Raw genomic sequence first — 16,685 nt, forward strand, 5'->3', positions numbered from 1 at the left:
GTTTTTTTTTTGTATCAAAGACTAACAATTTTAAAAATTCTTAAAAAAACTTGTATACGAAAGAGAACCATATATTATTTACATTATCACAAAATACATAGATATTAAACGAACCATATATTATTTACATTATGTATATCCCAACACCAAAGTCAAATGATAACTTACCTCATAAGAGAAAAATATATATTAAAAACTTATCTTCATATATGTAGTTAGTTTTGCAGAAAACATATTATACTTTATACCAATCATACATGCGTACTTGCGGTCCATTGCTTTTCCTTTGTAAGTAGATCCCATCAACTTTGGCAATCCAGAAGCGTAGCTGACCAAAACGTCGGACATTAGCTCCTCTGTATGCTCTCCATAACATATGATGATACTCCATGTTAGGGCCTTGTCTCAAGAGACAACGCCATAATGTTCTTTTAAATGCAGCCTCGCCAAATTGCCATTCAACGCTATCATTGAATACCACATCTTTAACCCCTGTCTTGTCGCTTTTGGATGTGCAATTAACTTTGAGAATACTCCCAGGTTTGAGTTCATTTCCAATTCGTAAAATGTTATAATTTGGTACAGCCCCTTCAGTGAAACAAAAATACATCAAAAATGACAAACATAAAACTAATGAATTTATTCATTTCTTGAATCTAATATAATCTTGGTGTAATGTGAATATAAAGGCATCAAAGTCTGTTTATATATAGTTTTGTTTGTGACACTTTCATTTATTTATTGAATAGATTTATTAAGGCATTAGCTATATTTAGACACAAAAACTAACCAATTAAGACTCTGGTTAGAGGATCAATTATTTTCGAGAATTAAGGTTGGTCAATAGAATTAAAGCAAATGAGTTAAAATTAAAAATCAATGCTCGCCACTAAAACTAAATAAAGTAATAAACCAAAAGTTATCTTACAAAATAATTTTTGGAGATTTTCTATATTAATAATACTAGATGCACAGTCATGCGACACACATGAGGTAAATATTAAAAGACTTTACCAAATTTAATTCTAAAAGTGTGTTTTAGTTTTTATATATTCTTAGAAAAAACGTTTATCTTTCTCTCTATGATTGGTATTTATAGATGTGGGTGTCGGATTCCACAGTGTCGGATTCCACACACGATGGTTCGAGTGATCGATAACAAGTCGGACCCTCAAGAACAAGTTTGTAAGAGAAAATGTGTATTATTTAGCTGTTTATTTCAAGATCCAAATATCCCTTTTGTTCCGATGTCAAAGATCTTCAATCACTGTAATCTCTTTGTTGCATCAAAACGCCGATCAAGACTTGAAGAAGAAACTCCCTCTTTGATCCTGTAACAATAAAAAATCCATCTAGACATCTCAAATCTGAATTTAAGAGGCATCACCATTAAAAACTAAAACGAAAAAAGTTTCATCATTCCAATTAGCCTTGGCAACTTAAAGAGAGAACACATCAGTCTCGATTTCTTCATTCTCAAACCAAAGGAACCAAAAAATTAAAACACATCAAACCGCCATTGCAAATTGATCAGAAAAATATTTTTTCATGCTTACACCATGGCTCCTCAACCCCATTAATGAAAATTAAACCCTAGGAAAACTAGTAACCGGTGAACTAAAGGAAAAAGTTAAACAAACTTTATGTATTCATAAGATTATAGATTCGAGAAGAAGATGTATACGTTTTTTGAAATTGTTCATCACGAAAGGAGACTCTAAGGGCATTCCCATCGGTGGGATGAAGATGAGGATCTATTACATTAAAAAAATAGAAAACAAATAAAAAGCTGAAGAGAGAGAAAGGTCAGTGTCTCCGCCTCCACTCTTTAAGACCATCATTACCGGTAGTAACGATGAGCGTTACTCAAATTAATATATTTTAATTATTATTTTTAAATATTATTATATATTTAAATAATAAATCAATAAAAATAAAGCTAACCAATCACAAATTTCCATATCTTAGAGTAACGATTCTTCCGGTACCTGCCAAAGAAACGCTTCTTGCTTTATGATCTACTTTATTATTATTTTTTAATTTTTAATTAGAGTAACTCCAAGAGTAACGATGAGTGTTCATGCTCTAAGATCCTTTCAGACCCTCTCATATCTACATGTCATAATTTGATAGGTTTGTTTTCAAAAAATAAAATAAAATTTAATTGGATTATATGATAACATTAAAATATTAATAAATTAAATCTGAGAACTCAATTTGTTGAGTTTCACCGATGCAAATACTAGAGAGAGAAAACAGAGGCGGGAGTGGAGATCGAAGCATCGTCAAGACGTCAAGAGAAAAAAAATAAGATCGAAAATTTGAGTTTAGTTTGTGAAGAGTAACTTCGTCATTTCATTGTAAAAAGAAATATCTAAATCCGTAACTACGAAGAAAAAAATCTCAATTGGACAATATCACTAAAAAAAATTACTTATCTCGTAATTAACTCTTTTTTTCCATTTATTTTGTAATAGATAAATCAACAATTCCATAAACAAAACAAAAATTTAAGAGCACTTTTAATTTTGAAGGTTGTTAATGTGTTAAAGCCGGACTGGGCAAAAACAACAATTTTTTAAAGTTTAAATTAGAGAAAATTCCCAAAAAAAACACCAACTATTTAATATTTGTCAGAAAAAAACAAGAACTTTTTTTATTGCCAAAAAAATACGCAGAATATTTTTTAGTTGATAAAAAATACACGAACTAATATCTTTTTCCAATTTCTCTTCGTCTCCGTTACAGCCGTTAACGACATTGTGATGGCGATACTATTTTTAAAAAAAAATCCAGAAAAAAACACAAACTATTTATTTTTGCCAGAAAAATACATGATTTTTTTTTCTTTGCCTGAAAAAATACATAATTTTCCGTATCTTATTTTTCTATTAATAATGTTAGAGATCATAACTCATAACTCATAACATTGTTAATGAGTTATGATCTCTAACATTGTTAATAAAAAACTAAGAAATGAAAAATTATGTATCTTTCAGGCAAAGAAAAAAAAATCATGTATTTTTCTGGCAAAAATAAATAGTTTGTGTTTTTTTCTAGAATTTTTTTAAAAAATAGTAACACTGTCACATTGCCGCTAACGGCCGTAACGAAGACGAGGAGAAATTAGAAAAAGATAATATTTCGTGTATTTTTTATCAACTAAAAAATATTCTGCGTATTTTTCTGGCAACGAAAAAATTCATGTTTTTTTCTGACAAATATTAAATAGTTGGTGTTTTTTTTTGAGAATTTTCCCGTTTAAATTGAAAGAAAAACCTCTACAATCTTAAGTTCTACAATCTTAAGTTCTTAAAGATCTTAAGTTCTTAAAGATCCTATTCTTCAATTGACACTTGAATAATTTGGTAGATTAGTTAAACTTTAAATATCATAGTATTGCACAATATAACTTAATGAACCCAATAAACCATAAGAACTTTTTTTTTGGTTCTAAAATTAATTTTTCGGAATAATAAACATATTATCGATAAACAAAATTATAGTATTAATTTATTAAAAAAAAGTTTTATTATATTTCGATCCTTTTATTTTTTTGTTGATAGATTCCCATCCCCTAATAAAAAGTGGACATAATAGAGCATTAAAAAAACTATGGGGTCAAACTACATAAAATCCAAACCTATCTCGTAAAATTTCCCTAGTGGGTCTTTGATGTCTGAGTCTGAGAGAGCATGTGAAGCCCAACTAAACGAGTCAGGAGGTCTCTTTTGGGGGTAAGCCGAGTCCGTCACGAACGTCTTCGTCTCCAGCGATTCCTCTCTCACCTCACGTATCTAAAACTCTCCGGTTTGTTTTCCGTTCATCTCATCGGAATTTTTCCCCGGAAACTTTCCCGATTCGTCTCTATACCTCTCTCTCTCTCTCTCTCTCTCTCTCTCTCTCTGTGATTTTGAGTAGATTTTGGTTCCGTATGATTAGGGTTTGAAGGGAGGTGATTGTGGTGGTGCCTTTTTGTTGTTCGTGGTTTTTTATTTCACTGTAAGTTAGAAATTGGGCTCCAGTTGATTTTTTTTCCTTAGGGTATTCTTCTTCCTTGAGTTCTACAAATGTCAGAAGGTTCGAGACGGAGTAGGGTCACTATTACTCTAGGGCGTAGCGGTCAGGTACGTTTTGAGGGTTTTTTTGTTTTTTGTTGTTTGTTCATCTCACTGTTTGTGTGTAAGCTAATTTTTATTGTAGAAGGAATGTGTTTGAAAAATCCTATTGATGTAATGTGTGAGAGGAAAAAGCTTGTAAAAGGAGTTTTATTTGGTGCTTTTTTTCGTGATGTTATATGGCTTATGAGATGGATTTGGAAATCTGGAATTGTGTTGGTGTAGGATTAGTGGGTTTGAGTTTGAGAAAACTGCTTACTTGCGGTGGTATTTTCTTTTGCAGGTGGTGAATCGAGATGCGAGTGATATAGATGCTGGTTATGAGTTGCCTAGAGTTGGGACCAAGCGGTCTGCTAAAGAAAGATTAGGGAATCAGTTAGATAGTTCTCTTTACGGAGGAAGCGAAGAAGTGGTCAGTAAAAGGTGTTTACTTTTTCCCTCTTTATGTGTACTGCTGTATATCGAATGTCAGGATCTTCTTAATTTTGTTATGTTGCTCTTATTGTTTTTGAAATCTAGGACCTTTTGTTTGTTCACGGGGTTGTGAGTAATTGAGTATTTAGAACTCTGGAGGAACTAATGGGTTATATGCTTTTTTGCTTAAGTTTTTAGGTTTGGAATTCTCTTGCTTGTTGCGGCAAAGGTGTTCACTAGATTAAAGTTTTTGCTCTTTCTTTGTATATGCAGGCAAAGAGGGGAAGCAAGTTTAAGTGGAAATGGTATAGATGTGTGAATTACTGGATACACACTAGCATGTTTGCTGATTTCTGACCCACCACTCTTTTTTACTAAGATTTGCAGATCAGTCAAAATGATCTCCGGTTCAAACTGCTGCAGAAAAATGCCCAGAGACGAGCTCAGAGCAATGGAGGTAGCACTATGGATCTTCGTGAAAAGCTCTCCAGGAGCGAGCAGCCTCCACGTAGCCTTGATACTCGACCACTTATGGCTGAGCTGAGGGATGTTCCTTTACCTTCATCAAGAACTGCTCGTGGTTCCTCTCAGATGATTTCATCAAGTAGTTCGTATGCTCCATGGGCCCTGGAAGATTTACGACAAAGGTCTCCAGAGAGATTTGTGGATACTTCCAGGGGTCCATCACCTCCAAGAAATGATGGACGTATGATTGGCATTCCAAGGGCTCCATCGCCCCCAAGAAATGCTGGAAGGATAATTGGCACTCCAAGGGATAGATCACCTCCAAGAAATGCTGGAAGGATTGGCAGTCCAAGGGATAGATCACCTCTACGAAATGCTGGAAGGATCGGTAGTCCGAGGAATAGATCACCTCCAAGAAATGCTGGAAGGATTGGTAGTCCAAGGTATAGATCACCTCCACGAAATGCTGGAAGGATTGGTAGTCCAAGGTATAGATCACCTCCACGAAATGCTAGAAGGACTGGCAGTCCAAGGGATAGATCACCTCCAAGAAATGCTGGAAGGAGAATTGACCCTCCAAGGGATCTATCATCACCGCCAAGGAGCACCAGAAGCTTCAGTAGTGCTTCTAGGGCTCTGTCCCCAGCTAGAAATGTGGGAAGCTACATGGGTTCTTCTCTGGGGTTTTCCCCTCCTAGGAATCCTCGAAGCTACATGGGTTCTTCCAGGGGTTCTCCTCCACGTAGTACTATTGAAGATTTTCATGGACGAAGCAGGATGCTTGATGATGTGAGAGCGCCATATCCTGTTAGAGGTGTACTAAATGGTCAAGCCCCAGCAAGTGGTGCTCCTTTCGCCAGGCCAATGTTACCTCCTCCAGTCCCAAACCCACATCCGTTACCTCCTTTGAGACAACTTCCTCCTTTTGGAAGTATGATGCAGAACAATCCCTTCTCTGTAAGATCTTTTATCTTCTTCTCAATTTGTGGATGAATTTTCTCTATTTTTGCTCTTTCTAAACATTGTGTGAGTCCTTCGTATGTACCTTGTAATTCTTAGACCCATAAACCTTTGTGATCAGATAGATTTTTATGGCTTGTTCTTATACATATGTTATAATATGTCATGTATATCTGCTTGGTGCAACAACAGGTGGAAGAGCCTCTAACAGTTGATAGCTTTCTAAACTCAATTGGACTTGGAAAATACTCCCTTGCCTTTAAGAGAGAGGAAGTAAGTCTGCCATTATTTTCTTAACTTAGAGCTTTGCCATTTTGGCTTTTGTTCTTGTTTATGGTTTTTTTACTACTTTTTATGTTGGCATTTCGATGTATGAATATAGTAATGAATCCGCTGAGATGATTAACTTGTTGCCTGAGCTCTGTTTTGTGGATAACGAACTTGACTAATATGATAACAGGTGGATATGACCACAATAAAACAGATGAAAGAAAGTGATCTAAAAGATCTCATAATACCAATGGTACTTTCTTTTTGTTTCTTATTGATCTAAAACAATTGGGATTGATCTGTTCTTTTAGCAGATTTCATGAACTTGGTATCATTATATTTGATGCAATGCAGGGTCCAAGGAAGAAGATCCTTCAAGCTATAGCGTCCCTTCCGACGCGGTAGCTATGGAAAAAAACGGGTTTTGGCTTTCTGGCTGCTTCTCACTCTTTTTTTGGTATTCTTAGCCTCTATGGGGATCGAAACTATGATAATTTTTTGAGATCCAACCCGAAACTTTTCTCTCCGGATGATGATTGTAGGCAGCGGAAACTTTTCTTTTGTAATTCTTCTTCTCTGTTATGGATTTTTGTTTTTCTGTTTCTGGTATTACAATATGTTAACCCAAGCAGTCTCTAATTGTGAAGTGCGACGGTGTTTTGGTGTAATACAAACACTCTTTTTGGTTGGTATATAAATAACTGAATCTCGATCTGTTATTTATGTTGACCATTTTAAGTCCCAACTCCACTGATTCTCCTAGTATAATTAGTATTTCGACAATTAGGATATCATTTCGAAGCAAATTAACTAAATTCAGATAGCTTTACGCGACGGCTCCTCCATTGAAATGGCCGTAGAGAAGGAACTGGAACAAGTAAAATATTTGATTTGGACTGCTATTGAGGTTTTTAGCAGCTGAGCAGTGACGAAGCGACCTTAATTTTCTTATAGATGCATGAGACGAACAGTGCAGATATGTGAAAGAGTGTGAACGAATTGATAGGAAGAATAATTAAATGATCTCGTTGAAAGATCAATTTGTGGTTATGATTAAACAAATACAATTCTATTGGTGAAAGGTGAAACGACAGCGTAATGTGGGAAAATGGATTATATCTGTAGAATATAACAATAGTAAAGTAATTAATGAGAGACAGAAAAGTCCCACATCGGGAAGCTGAGAGTTTGCTAGTAGTGAAAGATGCATATAAAAGAAGGGCTTGGTCCTTCGATAACAAATCACGCAGCCATGTGGTGAGCACAAAGCGAACTATTCTTTCGCCTTTTACTAAAGAATACCGTGTGCTCTCCACGCTAAGTGGCATACGCCTATTTTTGGAGGGATCTGCCTGCGGGTAGACCCAACAGTTGTTTAGTTGAAAATTTGAGCTTAATTAATTACATTGAGCTTTACTGCCATAGTCGGAAATCACTAAATATTTTACGATTTTGTGTTTTTCTTTTAATTATCAGCATATTTTATCGAATTCTAGATTAAAGCATGCTTACTAATTTCTATGATAAGCTCTTGAAGCTACAATTAGTTGTTGTAATTAGACGTTTTTTATCTTCTATATTGACAAAATTTATTTGGAAATATATATATATATATAAGTTTGTTATTTTTTACATTTGTTATTACCTTTAGAAAGTTTTTGTGAATCATATTATTTGTCTTTATTATTTAAAACGTAATTCTACAATAAACTACATAAATGCCACATTTTCAATATGTATGATATAGTTATGACAAACTCAAACTCAAATCCTAAACCATTTTCCTTTTCTTTCATTATTCTTCATGAAAGCGAAAATATCTACCTAGAATATGTCAATAATCGTATAAAAAGAAATATATATATATATATATATATATGGTATGTTGGACCAAATTTTTCTCGATCGAACGAATCATTCAGGTTCAATTTATGTGTCATCTGAGATCAACAAAATTATTTTATTTGAAAAGTATATTTTATTTAAAAACTATCGCAAATGTGTGGCAGTCAGAAAAAGAATACATGTTCGCTTCTAATACTCTAAAGATGGTACCAGTATCCATGTGGATATCGAATTGCTACGGTCCAAAATTGTTCGCCTTTTCATGAATAAGTTATATGATGCAAGCAACCTTAATTTGGGAAGTGAGTTTTTAATCAACTTCAATCCAGACAAATTCAAATCTTAGATGTTAAGTGAACCTAAACTTAAAAATACAAGTGGAAAATTTAACAAAATCATCGACTAAATGAAAGAACGATGACATTACTGAAAAACAAATATCTTTACTTATTATGCAAGACATCTACTAGCTATTATATACTAAATAGATGTTTGCACAAAGAAGTAAAGAAGATCATTTTATCTTGTTCAAAGAGTCATATTGTATTACCATTTTAGTTAAAACAACAATCACCAATGAATTTGAAGCAAAAAAAAAAAATACAGTACTAAAATATATATTAATTAACATATATGTGATTAATAATTCAAAATTGTGCAAAACATTCATTGCTATTAAAATAAAGTACACGTGGACAGTAGAAAGAAGAAACAAGGGTCTGATGCCAGTGTGTCTACCTCTTATTTTGTTTCACCAGTGTTCGAAGCTTTAAATTAAATGGATAGAGTATGAGATTTTTGATATTTTTTGTGCATTTTGATTTAAAATAAATTAAGAAAATAACGTTGGCATTTTAGCTTATTTTTTTATATAGATTGTGGCTTTCTAAACATTTTTTTAATGAAATTATTGTGAAATTTTATTAGAACTCTCTCTCTCATTCTGATATTGTGGATCTCTCTACGTTCTGTTGAGATTTTTGTAATGTGAATCAGGATTTTTTGTTTTAAGAACATTGGATCCTTGCTGATTCGGTTGGAGTGAGTGTTGTTAGTTCGATTGATCTTTGTTGTGGTTGTGAATTTGTTCTTTATTAGTATGAAAGAAAAAAAAAAAATTAGAAACATCAACAGAGATAAATTGGTACAAACGTAGGTGATTTTGAAAATCCATTTGATCTCTTCACAGATTATATTTTTTTAAAGGTAACAGGTAAAAAATTTCCACAATCTTCGTTAATGACATGTGCATGAATTAGCAAATGCAATAATCTAATATAGACTATATAATCCGTAAGGTCTTGGCAAATAAATAAATTAATGACATAAAGTGATTTAAACAAGATAGAAAACATAAAAGTCAGGAAATTTTTTTTAAGAGAGCATGATAAAAAAATTTAACAAATAAACTATACATGAATAAATGATCAGTCACTGATCATCAGTGTATATACCAGTTTTTATATTACTAATATTTATTTATTTTAACTAGGCGACAAATCTTTTACTGCAGCTTTTTATTTTACGAGTCTCACGAAAAAAACAGAAGTGTTGGGCCAAAAGGGTACTAAGTGGGCCTAAATTATTTTTAGTCGGCCTTTTAGTCATTTTCATCTGATCTGAGTGACTCTTTCCACCAATGTCTTCTTCCTACTAAGACTGTTTTAGGGCATCGAACCAAAAACCCCCATTTCTTTGCCATTGCTCTGTTTGTGTAATCTGTGAAGAAGTAGCAGTACAGAGTCCTTTCAAGATGAGCTTAGTACTAAGATTCAGGCAACATTTATCTCAAACCTCCTCAAGATTATCACTTCTTTCTCGGATCGGCGGTTACCGGAGTTATGCCCAACCGGCGAAGATCGAAGACGAAGAAGAAGAAGAATTCGATCAGAGAAAGCTGCCAACAGATTACGATCCAGCGACGTTTGATCCAACGGAGCACCGTAGTCCACCAACGGAGCGTGTGTTCAGACTCGTAGACGAGATCTCATCTCTTACGTTATCAGAAATCTCCGAGCTCGGTGCGATTATAATGAAGAAGAAAGGTATGACGGAGCTACCAACCGTCGCCGTTATGAAACCTGGAGCAGCTGGTGCTGGGATCGTGAGTCAAAGTGGTGGTGGTGGTGGTGGAGCGAGTGAGGAAGCTAAAGTGGAGAAGACAGTGTTTGAGATAAAGTTGGAGTCTTTTGAAGCGTCTGCTAAGATTAAGATTATAAAGGAGTTGAGGAGTTTTACTGATTTGGGTTTGAAAGAAGCTAAAGCATTGGTGGAGAAGACTCCTGCGATTTTGAAAGCTGGTTTGTCTAAAGAAGAAGGTGAGAAGATCGTTGAGAAGTTGAAAGCTCTTGGTGCTAAAGTTGTTTTGGAGTGAATGAACAATCTTGTTTTCTCAAGGTCTGTTGTTGCAATCATCAATTTGTTTCTCCTTTTGTTCCATTTATGAGCTCAAGATACAAACTGATTAAGGGGCTTTTATAAGGTCATAGGTTACACTTGCTTGTTCTTTCTCATTGCTAAATTGGTTTTGTTGAGAGATGAATCTTTTGCTAGTTCAAGATGTATCGCAAAAATAATAGAAGTGTAGACTTTGTTTTAGTGTGTTATCCCATGCCTTTTGATCTTGACTCAGAATTCTTACTTTGTTCATTTCTAATCAAAGCTTATTGCTTTGGCTAAGGGTTACATATGTATATATAGGGGCATTCTAAAACACACTTTGATGCAAAAGACTGAAAAAGAAATGATTGGGATTGAGAATGCTTTTCTCGGTAGTTTTTAAGTTGTTTAGATGATAAGGAACAAACCCGAATCTCTATGTTTCTCTTATACCCGTATCTTGCCTCACTTAGTCACTTGATCATGTGCCTGTAAAGCACGAAGCTTTTGTTAGAAGTTCTAACCATGGAGGTGTGTAGTCTGTAAAGCACGAAGCTTTTGTTAGAAGTTCTAACAATGGAGATTAGACTGCACGCAATGATGGTATAAAACGACCATTTTGTGGTCACTGTGCTCTTCGTTGCGTAGAACCCTTGGTATTCAAGAGCCAAGATAGTTTTTTTTTGCTCTTTCAAATGTATAAAATGTAACGAAAGGATGTAAAATGAGGGAACAAAGAAAGGAGTAAAATAAAGGAATGGGGTTCAAGACCTTTAAGCTATCTCTGAGTGTTCTTGTTTTCCAAACACTTTACCAAAAATGTTACTAAGAATTAATGAAGCAGTGTTGTTCTTCCTTTACCACAGGAGCTCCAAGTCCTACCTTAAGATTTTTAAGGGGTTTCGAACAATTTGGCCTACCTTTTTAGATCTTCCTGAAAAGAACGTTAAAGCAGGTGAAAACCCCTGGTTACCTGCTGTGTTTCAATATTTTTATGTCTGATAATGAAATCTACGCTGGTTGTTGTATCCTTAAGAAGAAGAACAAGAAACAATAACATATCCTCATGTAACTTTTCATACCCTATTCTTGTTCCTCTCTTGATCTTGTAACACTTTTACAAGAACAGAACGAAGATGGATCACTACGAGCAGTTTATAAAGATTATCACAACACAAAACTTGATCACTTCACTTGTGAAGGATCATTCATCATTCGAGGTTGAAGCAACTTTTGCAGCATACTTGACTAAGACGCCAGTTAAGAGAGCCTTCTCCTTCACCTTTAACCTGTGAATCATAATTATAGAAATCAATAAGTTTAAGTAGAGATTCGAATTTGGATACCATTTCTTAGCAAGTTTGCTACAATGCATTTTTACCTCTTTGAAGATCCAGGGATTTCTATCTTTGCACCCTTTTTAGCTTGCCCTTTCACAACAATCTTTTTCTTCTTCTTCTCCTTCTTCTTCCCTTCGACTCTAGCGGCTTTTGCTTCTGGTTTATCAAAGCCAGTTCCTCCACCAAAGAGTTTTTCTTTACCGAGAAGCTTCTGCTCCAGCATGCGGATTCTCTCTACTCGATCTTCTTCTGAGGATGACATTGAACTGTTCAGAGGTTCAAGATTCTTTTCAGGAACGTCTTCTTCATCAGCCCATTCGACTTCATCATCCGAGTATGTTTCTGCTACAGCTTCCTCAGATTGTTCATCATCCAAGGGTGTTTCTGCCACAGCTTCCACGGATTGATTAGCCAGGAATGAAACTAAAGGTGTCTTTAATTCCTCATGTTCTCTAATCTCTCGCTTCAAAACTTGTTTCTGTGACTTTAACTCGGTTTTCAAATCACGTCTCAGTTCTACAGGAGATTCTACGCTACCAGAGATACGATTTGGTTCATCTTCTTCGACTTCCAGTTCATAAACCTCTTCATCTGAATCATCAGATTCTTCCAATGAATCCACGAACGCCTCCTCTTCTTCAACAGCATCATCAGCATCAGAAACTGCTTCTAAACCAGAATACGGAAGTTTCTGCACCTTGAAGCCGTTATCAAAGTATACATCCTTTGACACTGATTCGTCTGAAGAAAACTCCACAACCTGACATTTGATTTGCTTTATAACCTTTCCAAATGCTAAGCTCTGTCCATCGAACTCTTTCACAAACCTAACATAAAAATCCAAACTTTTGCCTCAGTACCAAAGAGCTAGAAATGCAAATTTACAAACATCACAAAAAAGTCTCGTACCTGTTTGCATCAGTCTCAGTTTTGAAATCAAGATGAGCAAATCCTTTACAAACAGGATCCTTAGTCTTCTTATTCCCAGACACAGCTGGTGTAATGCTCAAAAAGCCACTTACTTCTTTAAACGCAACCTTAAGATCTCTATGAACATTCTTCTTCTTAGGAAGATTAGTCACACGAACACGAGACCCAACTTGAGTATCTTCTCCAGTTCCTATTTCAACACAACAACACCTTAAGATTGAGATTCCAAACTACACAACTCAATCTAAATTCAAAAAGAAGATTGAAAAGACGAAACCTTTGATGAGAGTATCGTCACGCTTAAGCTGATGTGACTTGAGAGGATTGTTCTTAAGCTTATTGAGATTAGAAGCTTGAGCTTTCCAACTTTGTTCAATTTCGTCGAGCAACTTATCTTCAATTGAAGTTTCGTACTCTTTACCTGAACCAAATCCACGAGGCTTTCTCTCTAACCATCTCTTCATCTTATCCATTGGCAAAAACTCTCCTTCGTCTTCATCTTCATCTTCATCGTCTTCTTCATCGAATTCATCCCAATCTTCATCATCTTCTGACTCCATACGAACGGAATCGCCACTTGCACGCTTTTTTACAGCGAATGAACAAAACCCATTACTCCTTTTCACAACGAGTGCTTTAAAACTCTGTTGAATTCGATGAGAAATTGAGATATACGCAGACGTTGTAAACGCATATGAGGAAGACGAAGAAGCGAAGGAACACGGTGACCTTAAACGAGAATGAAGCAAAACGGAATTACAGAGTGAAGCTCCGTTCATGCTTTTGTGTTTTCGTTATCTTCTTCTTCGTCTCTCGCCGGAGAAGAAAGAAACAGAGTACTCCTGGCAAACAAAGCGTCGTCAAGAAAGCCCATTAATGGGCCTATTGTGTCCTCACCAAAAGCCCATTAATTTGGAAGACGGTCCACTAGGCCGATAACGTTGTTTCGGTACTCAATCATACTCTGACTTATAACTTGATGTAACACTATAAATGCTGTGTTTGCTTGCTTACATTTAGCATGCCTGACCATGGGAATCGTATATAATGGATTCTATTGAAAGATGTATGAATATAAGTGAGACAACATCTTTCAAAGGCCCCAGGTTTTTATGAAAGTATTTTTTTTTTTTTTTTTTTTTATCACTTTCGATATGTTGCTAATGCTGATTTGATTAGCCGTGACAAATCAAAGGACCCCAGGTCGATACATAGATGGAAGTTGTGAGAATACTCAGGAATAAAAAAAAGACAGAACAAAAGCTGAAGATAATAAGAATTAAAGGTGAAATTAAAGTTTTTTATAATACAAAAAACATTAGAGAAAATACAAAAAATGCTAGGCTGTGTGTAGACCCAATGGAGGGATGGGGATTAAGCTTTGTATATATTTACATGTGTATTTTGTAAATGGACCATTCTTGATTTGAAGTCATTAGATCTATCTCAATGCATGGGACCAATTCTTCATACATGTTGGTCCGTTACACATGTGTTGTGGTTTTCTTTACGTATCTTATACGGTTGGGTTGTGTATATGTATACACTAACTCCATACAAATACTTGCATATTGCACCCATTTAATTTCTAAGTTTATGACTTCAGAATGTTTGGTTTAAATATATGTGTGTCCTCTTAGGATTTGGTTTTAAATATCACCAAGACACCAACCAATAATCAATCTATTTACTTTAGTAGTATTAAGGTATAAGCCATAATGAGATACTATAACATATTTATTATATCAATGAAACATATCAGAACTATATGTTATTATATAGTCAAACATGCGCAAGACTTTTTCATTTATTAGGCGCCCTATCATTGTTAGTTTTGGTCTTCATAAATAATTTATGTTAGGTTGAGTTGAGTTGGCCTACACTATTGAGTTTTAAAGTCAGTCAATATAGTCAAATACAATATAGTTTTTCCTGGTTGCTATTTCTATCATCTTTAGGAAGTTCAGTAAAACTTTACAACTTTAAGGATATAAACGTGTTTATATAATGTCACTTATGTACTATATAGATTGTGAAAGTTAAAACGACGATACATTCTATAACTTAGAAAATGAATTGTAGAGTTTTCATTAAAGAATAGACTCAGTCTATCAAGCCGCCAGAGTCGTTTAATTAATCTCGAGTAAAGATAGTAGAGCTCTATATAAGATTAGACCAAACTAAAAGAGTTTAGTGGGTAGTTAGTTAGATAAGCAGCAACTTAGGCACTACGAGTCTACGACAATGATAATAGCTACATATACAAGGCTTTTGAGTGTACTGTGTACATAAATAAATACTACATTTGCAAATATGTGTATATACAGTATAATCAAAAAAGGTGTATTTATAAAATATGCATAAGCTTTAAATAAAATTTTCGATTTACCATCATTATCGAAATTAATCCACTTATATTTTTATTTGGGTTGATAATCGTACGTGGGATTCATATGCTAGATAAAGTCTAAGGTTAACTAAAAATTACTGATAATAGCTAGATAAAGTATAATAATGTTATGTACTATATAGTCGGTTTTAACCATAAGTGTTTGAATTGATATATCATGTTTTTTTTTTTTTTTTTGAATGTAATGTTAAATTATATTCAAAAACAAAAATACTGTTTTACAACTGGTGCATGATTCTGTTAAAAGGCTAAATAGAGTTTATATAAAAGAAATTCAAAATCTAGTGCAATATGTATGCATGTCCTATTATTATTAATTTTTGGTGATGTGTGATGAATGTCCCATTATTATGTGTTTACGAACGAATTGTTTTCGTACCATTCACTTTTTTATATAAGTTTTTTTGTTTCGGTATAAAATTAAATATGCCGTGATAAGGTGATCATTAAGAAAAAAATATGAACCATCAAAAACCACTTCCTTAAACTCTAAAGCAAATAACAAAATGATATAAGGATCAATGATATTTTTACATATTTACGTATGTAGAGAAGATTTATTTGAATATTAAAATTTGTAACTTAGTGATATCTATTAATATCGTTATTTTATTATTATTCGGGTTCAAATCCGCATATTACTAGTAATTATTTTATCACATATCATAAACACATAAAAAAAAACACCAATGAAGTTAATTGTTGACTTGTAAACAAAATTTACGAAAGATGATGATGACATGTGATTGAATTTGATCGGAGCCTATATTCCACTATATTCAAGAAAGATAGAGAGGTTATTTAAACAAAAGAAGAAGAATAATAAAAAAAAAATAGGATCGAGACTAATAGAAATATTGAGAAATCGAGGTATGGCGGAGTCATAATCGGCCAACGCCGACCAAAGTCCAAAAAGATAAATTAAAGATGAAAAAGGGTCCTTTGAACATCTCTTGTGTGCAGTGCAAATCTCGATGGCAACTCGTACCAGCGATTGTTTAAGTTTTTTTTTTTTTTTTTTTTTGAGATTGTTAAGATTTAGATAAGCTTGGTGTACTAATAATACGTACGGTATTATATACCAGTTAAGAGAAATTTTGTAATTAAGGTTTTTGTTTTTGGGATTTTGCTGAACTATATACTCTAATTATAAGAGGTTTGAATAAGCTCGAGTTGTGATACTATGGAGATGGTGAAAAACTGAGCTATAAATAGAGCTATTTAGAAGATGTGACAGTCAAAACTCAAAACCATACCTTTAGCTTTTTTATATTGGACGCCACTTTGTTATGGCTAGGCTATATATATATAATACGCTATCTTCAGTGTCATGCAAAATAACGTATTTTTAGCGATCAACAAAATTATAACTTATACGCATTTTGTACATGTAATACTTAAATATAATCTTACAACAAAGTAAACTCTTAACTTTATGCAGAATAAAATTTATAAAATTATTGTCTATACTGAAGACTTCAACCTTAAGAAACAAAATAAAAGTACTTCAACGAAGAAGAACAAAGTGGGCACCAAAAATACAATCTTTAGTTA

General features: G+C 34.0%; 3 protein-coding genes, 1 long non-coding RNA gene and 1 other non-coding gene across 8 annotated transcripts; 3 read left to right on the forward strand and 2 right to left on the reverse strand.

Moving 5' to 3' along the window:
• Positions 1-1,016: 1,016 nt before the first annotated feature.
• LOC147925768 (uncharacterized) lies at positions 1,017-1,779 on the reverse strand. Its single transcript, XR_015583733.1, has 2 exons — positions 1,685-1,779; positions 1,017-1,331 (listed from the first exon to the last, which is right to left on the reverse strand). It is a non-coding gene; the product is annotated as an uncharacterized LOC147925768 (long non-coding RNA).
• Positions 1,780-3,615: 1,836 nt separating this feature from the next.
• On the forward strand, positions 3,616-6,946 carry LOC104750863 (uncharacterized). Of its 4 annotated transcripts, none has more exons than XM_087491537.1 (8): positions 3,616-3,810; positions 3,943-4,127; positions 4,402-4,541; positions 4,806-4,837; positions 4,912-5,954; positions 6,150-6,230; positions 6,418-6,480; positions 6,582-6,946. In XM_087491537.1, the coding sequence occupies exons 2-8, from the start codon at positions 4,071-4,073 to the stop codon at positions 6,630-6,632; spliced, it is 1,467 nt and encodes a 488-aa protein (XP_087347663.1). In that variant the 5' UTR covers positions 3,616-3,810; positions 3,943-4,070; the 3' UTR covers positions 6,633-6,946. The 4 variants fall into 4 exon arrangements, with proteins under 4 accessions (XP_087347663.1, XP_087347662.1, XP_087347665.1 ...); XM_087491539.1 differs by having other exon boundaries at positions 3,664-3,810; positions 4,956-5,954; XM_087491536.1 differs by having other exon boundaries at positions 3,616-4,127.
• A 529-nt stretch (positions 6,947-7,475) lies between these two features.
• On the forward strand, positions 7,476-7,591 carry LOC147925769 (U5 spliceosomal RNA). Its single transcript, XR_015585596.1, has one exon. It is a non-coding gene; the product is annotated as a U5 spliceosomal RNA (small nuclear RNA).
• Positions 7,592-9,707: 2,116 nt separating this feature from the next.
• On the forward strand, positions 9,708-10,678 carry LOC104750864 (uncharacterized). The gene has a single exon (XM_010472713.3). It carries the CDS (start codon positions 9,826-9,828, stop codon positions 10,444-10,446), a length of 621 nt encoding a protein of 206 aa, XP_010471015.1. The 5' UTR covers positions 9,708-9,825; the 3' UTR covers positions 10,447-10,678.
• An 809-nt stretch (positions 10,679-11,487) lies between these two features.
• LOC104750865 (uncharacterized) lies at positions 11,488-13,860 on the reverse strand. Its single transcript, XM_010472714.3, has 4 exons — positions 12,999-13,860; positions 12,701-12,911; positions 11,833-12,618; positions 11,488-11,740 (listed from the first exon to the last, which is right to left on the reverse strand). Exons 1-4 carry the CDS (start codon positions 13,498-13,500, stop codon positions 11,656-11,658), a joined length of 1,584 nt encoding a protein of 527 aa, XP_010471016.2. The 5' UTR covers positions 13,501-13,860; the 3' UTR covers positions 11,488-11,655.
• Positions 13,861-16,685: the final 2,825 nt, after the last annotated feature.

This window comes from Camelina sativa, chromosome 16, assembly GCF_030686135.1.
Source record: "Camelina sativa cultivar CO46 ecotype springtype chromosome 16, ASM3068613v1".
In the NCBI taxonomy this organism is placed as follows: domain Eukaryota; kingdom Viridiplantae; phylum Streptophyta; class Magnoliopsida; order Brassicales; family Brassicaceae; genus Camelina; species Camelina sativa.